The 6,668-nt window shown below is 37.3% G+C and overlaps 1 protein-coding gene across 1 annotated transcript; it reads right to left on the reverse strand.

The window, feature by feature from the left end:
• Positions 1-695: 695 nt before the first annotated feature.
• On the reverse strand, positions 696-4,320 carry LOC127963225 (perforin-1-like). The gene is made up of 3 exons (XM_052562985.1): positions 3,990-4,320; positions 3,211-3,748; positions 696-2,089 (listed from the first exon to the last, which is right to left on the reverse strand). Exons 1-3 carry the CDS (start codon positions 4,003-4,005, stop codon positions 1,066-1,068), a joined length of 1,578 nt encoding a protein of 525 aa, XP_052418945.1. The 5' UTR covers positions 4,006-4,320; the 3' UTR covers positions 696-1,065.
• Positions 4,321-6,668: the final 2,348 nt, after the last annotated feature.

Genomic DNA, 6,668 nt, shown 5'->3' on the forward strand with positions numbered 1-6,668 from the left:
TTAGAAAAGCACAAAAGTTATTTTCATAGTTCACAACAATGTTGACAAAGACATACAAAAAGACATACAAACTCATGTTATAGCATTTGAGGTCGAACTTAAATCAGTTTTATCTGATCATGATATTCATTATTCCTTTTTTTTTTTTCACCTGGGTGAAATTTAAATAATCCTTTATTTTCCAGTTTATGTCCTATCTATTTGTGCATTGTCTGTTATGGTAGAATGTTTTCTTTTTTCTAGTTTCTATCTAAACTCCGGATCATCCTCCAGATGATGAAGTGGGGAAAATGCATGTATAACATCAGGATTGATATGTAAGCTCATCATTCAGTTTGAGCTGGGCTTTGGTTTAAATGAAACTCTATCGTGTGTGTCATGAAGCCCTGGTAGAATCCCATGCTCATGTTATCTTCAAGGATTTGCAACTATTTGTGTCTAAACTCTGTTTTCTTTGGCATACCTGTCTGGAGAATATTGTGCAGCCTCTATGATGTACTTGACGTCTTGCTTTTGGTCTGGGAAAAACAATTAAACAAAATGAAAGACCATTTTCTATTTGCCTTTCTGACAATTTTTTATTTGGTTGTTTTATTTATTATATATTTTATTTAATAACTGTGTGCTCCATGGGAAATGAACCAGTGACTTTGGCGTGATAAACACAGTTTCTTGTCTTATGTATTGAAAAGTCATTGTGCACTTTGGGTCTTTATTGAACCAGTAAACTACAAACACACACAGGAATCAGACCATTGAAAGCAAAACTAATTTCTGTAGTAGAACAAATGCAGTAATAATCTATTAGTCTTGAGAAGAAGAAAAAAAACACCAACAGCTAAAACCTCTTTTTCCTCGAGATATCAAAATTTGAAGTTTCATTTGAACACACTACCTATATACCCTTATATACACTACTTGTATATTAACTTTTTTTTTTTTCTAAATGTAACCATTTTTTATACGTCTATACAACTATCTTAAAAGCAATATACATAAATATTCTTCATTCTAAATATGCTTCATTTTCTCTTTGTGTCATTTGTTCTATACAAATACAAGGTCTTATGTTTTTGGTGAATATCTGCTACACCTGGGTCCTGTTAGATGAGCATCACAAAATGCATTGTAGGTGAAATACAGGATGCCTCTCTTTAATTTACAGCTGTGTGAATGAGTTCCACGTTCAGGGCTGACCACGCATCTCCCCACCATGTCATTATAAATGACATCAATGTCCCAAACCTCAAATATGAGTTCGTGACCAAACTCGACTGATCCAAAATCATAGCTGGTGTTCCATTCGGGATCATTATTGTCCATAACCACCTCAGTCTCCTCATACATGAGGTTGTACCAAACTTTCACGTAACCGTCAGTACGTGTGAAGAGATCTGCTTTCAGGCCTGCGGCTCTCTGTACAAACACTTCTAACTTGCCACGGCCGGCTCGCATAGGACAGCAATTGTGGTCCAGATTTGGTGTTTGTGAGCATCCTTGATCCTCTTTGTGATTTACAGAAAGCCTGTTTTCTTCAATATACGCAGTTACTGCTCTTTTTAGATTGACACTAACCTCAGGATCAGCCACCAGGTGATGGAGAGGGAAAATTGCATATGATATGACTTCAGGATTGTCATGCAAGCTCATCATCCAGTCTGAGTAAGATTCAGCCGGGCTTTTGTTTAAAACTAGGTCTGGAAAGTATTTTTCGCCTCCCAACACTTCTATCTTGTGTGTCATGAAGCCCTGGTAGAATCCCATGCTCAAGTTATCTTTAAGGATTTGAGAGCATTTGTTGGAAAGTGAGGCATTAGCTGGAAGGAAACCCAAAGTCATCTTTAACTCAATATTCAGACAGTTCTTGATATCAGTCTCTGAGAAACCCTTCAGTGTTGCAAGACAAGTTCGGAAAGCTGTGGCCCGCCTCACTCGCCCTCCCAGATGGACTTGACGTATGTAGTGAGTGCCGTAAGTATCTATAGTTCTTCGGTACAGGGGTTTTGTTTCCTCGTCATATTGTGTCGGAAGTCGCTGAAGGTGTTTTGAGAATTCAGTGCTGAGCTCTGGGTGGTCTGTAACTCTGTAACTGCAAATGAACAACAACGAGTCATCTGTCAGAAGATTCCGGCTGTGGGGTCTGAATAAAACTGTACTTTTTCCTGAAGCTTTCTTTTTGAGTTTTTTTGATAGTAATTTGGTCAATGAGGTCATAAGAAACTATGTATTAAGCATGTTCTGGGTTTGTTTTTCAGATAAAACCATGATTTGGCTAACTAAATTGTTAATTGCTAAGCTAAGCATCTTTGAGATCATATCTCTTCCTCATAATACGCAATCCCAGGGACAATTTTAATATAACTCTGATTGGATTATTCTGAAAGAAGAAAGTCACACACATCTAGGATGCTTTGAGGGTGAGCAAAACATGGACGAATTTAGATTTTTGGGTGAACGAACCCTTTAATGTAGCTTTGAACTGTAACTGCATGCATCTTGTGGAATAACTTTGTTTTTGGTTGTGCTTTGGTTCTGCTTGTCTGTGCGGATGAAAGAGTAGAGGTGAACACATGGATGCACCACCATCTTATTAGAGCAGGCGGACAAATGAATACGTTTCTTTATGATTCCCCAGAGGCCTGCCTTTTTAACGATCCATGGTCCAAATAATTATTGTTTGTGACACAAAACGTTTAACTTAATGAGTCCTGTCTGTGAATATGACGTGATATACTGTATAATGATGTCTGCATGCAATTTCCTGCAAAATCCTCCCTGCCATTTCTAAAACACAAAATATATAGTTTCAAGGTTTATTTTTGCAGATATTTTTTTAAAACTGTTACTAGTTTACAAGTGTCCAGATAAGTGACAGGTGTATTGTTGCCAAAATGGATGAGATTATTATAAGATATATCATTAGAAATTTTGACATCTTAAACCTTAACAGACTAATTTATATGTTATTTAGGAAATCTTCGATTTCAATTTGTCCACCGTAGATGAGATATATGCGACTGTTAAATAAATGCAATGTATGTAACAGGATAAAGATCATTAATTGTAGGCCTAGGTGCTTTCTCGGTTTTTAAATCATCTAACAATATTGTGCGCATGTTCAGAGATACTGGGAAAGGGTCAGGCTGTCATCATTAACAAGTCATTATAAATACAATGCAAAAAGTGTTATAAACTCATATGTATACTTACCTGTAATATGTGCAGCTGAGCTCATGGAGGGCAAATGTTGCCTTATCCATTGCATTCTGAGATTGGGCAAATTTAGCAATATCTGAACGACTCCCTCCAAAAATTGCCTTTCCTATGTTATCCAGGCTAAGGTCCATTTCCCAGTTGTTATTGATGAGTGACGTTGAACTCTTCATTAGGGAGTCGACAGAATGATGAAGAGCACTAGAAAGCTGTTTGCTGCAGCGGCTGAAGGGACGCCAGTCCAGCACAGCTGAGGGAAGTTTCTGCATCTGCCCTCCCTGAAAGCGGTTCTTGCAGACAGTACAAGTGCCATTATCCATGTGTGACTTGACATTGATCAAAAAGGCACCTTTACGGCGCATCCTGACAACATCAAAGCCTTCACCCGCCAAGTTGTAACCAGGCACAAATGGGGCTTTCTCACATTCTACCTGAGAGCCTGTGTGGCAAGCTGACCCCTTGTGCCAGTGTGTCAAGATCAGAGAAATGCAGAGAAACACGTGGAAAACACAGTGATTTGTCTCCATGATGATGTCTAAAGAGAAAGGTTCAAATGCTAATATTTCATTATTTCTAAGATGGGAAATATTGTATGAGGAAATATACATGCAAAGTTTAAATAATAATAATCATCATAATAATGTTAGAATAATATTGTAAAAATTGCATAAAGTCCAGAATGCAGTTTAGTTTGTATTAACTATGGCATAGAAATCTGCTTTAAATATCTTATCTGTTATAAAAAACAACAGCTCACCAATGTCAGTTTTACCTACCAAGAGTAGCTTTCATGCAGCAGTCTGTTCCATCTGTGCTATACCACCATGTTGACCTACTTCTGAAAAAGCCTTTTCTCTGTTCTTCTTTCAAAATGTGGAGTCACTTTCTGGAATGCTAATTTTAAAAAGAAGCACTGTGAAGTCTGTGGCATTTGTCGAAAGGGAGTGTCTTCCTGTCAACCCTATTCTTCTGTGCTGCACAGATTTCATCTGCTGAATTGGTTTGTGTAGAATTATTTTTTTTATTTTTCTGAATACCAGCTGTGCAGTGGGGGAGGGTTCTCATGAGACTTTGCATGAGGAAATTGAAAATGAAGTGCATGGTCAATATTAATCATACAGACATGTGAATGACAAATTGTAGCATATTCCTTTTTAATTGCAGTTGAACATAAGACTATGGATATTATGAAATGAAAATCATAGGCCTACTCATTAGCACATTGCTTGGGAAAGATTTTGGATAAATGGAAATATCATTTTAGTATATACATTTTATGGAGGAAAATACCAAATTTAACATTAGAATAGTCCATGTAAATGCCTGAAAAAAAAAAAACAATTAATAATAAAAAAAAAAATGTTATTTGGGATTTTTCAGTCAGTGCGGTTACGTCATTACGCCAGTAGGTGTCATCAATGGATTGTTTTTGTTTATTATGAGTAAGTCAACGAATCAATTTGATCAAAAAAATTATTGAGGAACTGATTACAGTGTTGCCTAGTGTTGGGAAGTTCGGATCTTTTCAGAGATTTGGCTCGGCTCCCTTAGAAGAGACGGCTCTTACCGCTCCCAGATGGCTCTTTATTTAGTATCTCTCTGAGCCTTCTATTTTAGCTAAATGTGAATGATTTGTTGGGTAGCAATTTTTTATTCAATGTTTTCATAAAAAAAACTTATTTTAATGCTTTATTATTATTATTATTACAAAAAAAAATACAAGAATACACAACATTTTAAGAAAACTTTAATTGAAAAATTAAACATACAACCACAGCAAACAAATTAATAAAGGCACATTAAGACACTTTTAGTCTTTAGTGCAGGTTGGCATTCAGAAATCAGATGGTTCAGCTTGGATGTGCTGATGCAGTTTCTCCTCTCTGTGATTATTTGTCCTGTTTTAGAAGACTCTCCAATGTTCCAAAGTCTTTAAAGGCCATGTTGCAGGTTAACCACCACTTTCGATTAATGGGTACATAAATCACTCAAGATATGTATATCATTTTTAAAATGTCTCAAAAATGGTCTTAAAGACCTATTTCTTTTTTTAAGGTTTTGGTATTAACATTTTTAACATCAACTCGGTGATGACGTCACGTTGGGGAGAAGTGGAGGAAAGTTAGCCTCAGCCTAATATGATGCCACGTTCCAGGCAACCCATAACCCGTGTTTTTCCAACCTTAAATCTGTGAAAGTGCAATCAAACCCGTGACTTCCCAACTGTGAACTCATGTCTCGTATACTAGATCGATGTACTCCGAGTTCAGAGGTCGCACAGCACGCGAAACAACGATGACAGCCCCTACGAATAATGCTGCCTACGGATGCAGTGTTTATGCAAGTGGTACATGTTGAAAAAATGATTTTAGGTCAATGTAACATTGCAATAAAATAAATAATCTAGTTATAATTCCTTGCACTCAGAAAGTTTGGCGTAACTTGCCTGGAACGGTACAAAGTCGTTAGTAGTGGTATGAAATAGTGATTACGAGCTCAAAAACCTGCCTGGAACGCAGCATCAGGACTAACGTTATAGTGACTGACTGGGATGAGGAAGAGGTGGCAAGAGCCAAAATCTATGATGGCCCGCAGAAGTGTAATTTTGATCGAGCCAGCCGTGAGAGGGCAAATGAGGAATTGGCAAGAACTGATGTCCGTCAAAGCCTATGCATGGTCCGAGGAGAATTAGTGGAGAGTTGGTGGAGTATTTATTTATTATTATTTTTTTTTAACAGTCATTGAGTAACACTGAGTGCAAAAAAAAAAAAAAAAAAAATTCTACGTTTTCTTTATATCTAGTTATCTAGTGGCAGTGATCATGACATTAGTTCAGATAAGTACCGGTAACCTTTGTCATAGTGTCGTAGTACTGCTAAACTTTGTCTTTGTCATCTAGAAATAGAAGGCATCATGCTAGCTATATGGACGTTTCTAAGCTTTTTTCTCGTCCTTCAGTGAAAATGTTGTTGCAAACGTAGCCACGTGTCGCTGTGTTTGGCAGGTGCTTGTGTGGGAGGTGCTATCCCATGGAAACCATACAGTCTATGATGGAAACTGCGCTGAAAAGCTTGTGCTGTAGGGAAGCGAGCACGTTTGGGTCGCTGTTGGTCGATATCTCTCTATCTATCTGTCTGTCTATCTATCTATCTATATCTATGTATTTATCTATAATCTGCACTATCTGAATACTCTTGTCTACTACTCGTCTCTCTCTAGTCACTCTCAATGCTCTCAGGGCGGGCTTTGGTAAATTCTCTCCCCAACGTGACATGATGCAATGCATTGTGGGGGAAAGGAGACCGCTGTAAGATGGTACCTACTTTTTAATATTATATTCCGTTTTGTGATACCCAACAACATAAAATACAATGGATAACAGTTTAAATGTTTATTAACAACAAGCAAATTGCACAAATTTGTAAAAAAATTAACCTTGCAACACGGCCTTTAAG

This window comes from Carassius gibelio, chromosome B8 (genome assembly GCF_023724105.1).
Source record: "Carassius gibelio isolate Cgi1373 ecotype wild population from Czech Republic chromosome B8, carGib1.2-hapl.c, whole genome shotgun sequence".
Lineage (NCBI taxonomy): Eukaryota > Metazoa > Chordata > Actinopteri > Cypriniformes > Cyprinidae > Carassius > Carassius gibelio.

Excerpts from the sequence above, each read along its gene's own strand:
- LOC127963225 (XM_052562985.1), bottom strand. Across the intron at positions 2,090-3,210 it reads CTCAGCTGCACATATTACAG|TTACAGAGTTACAGACCACC; the intron begins GTAAGTATACAT and ends GTTCATTTGCAG.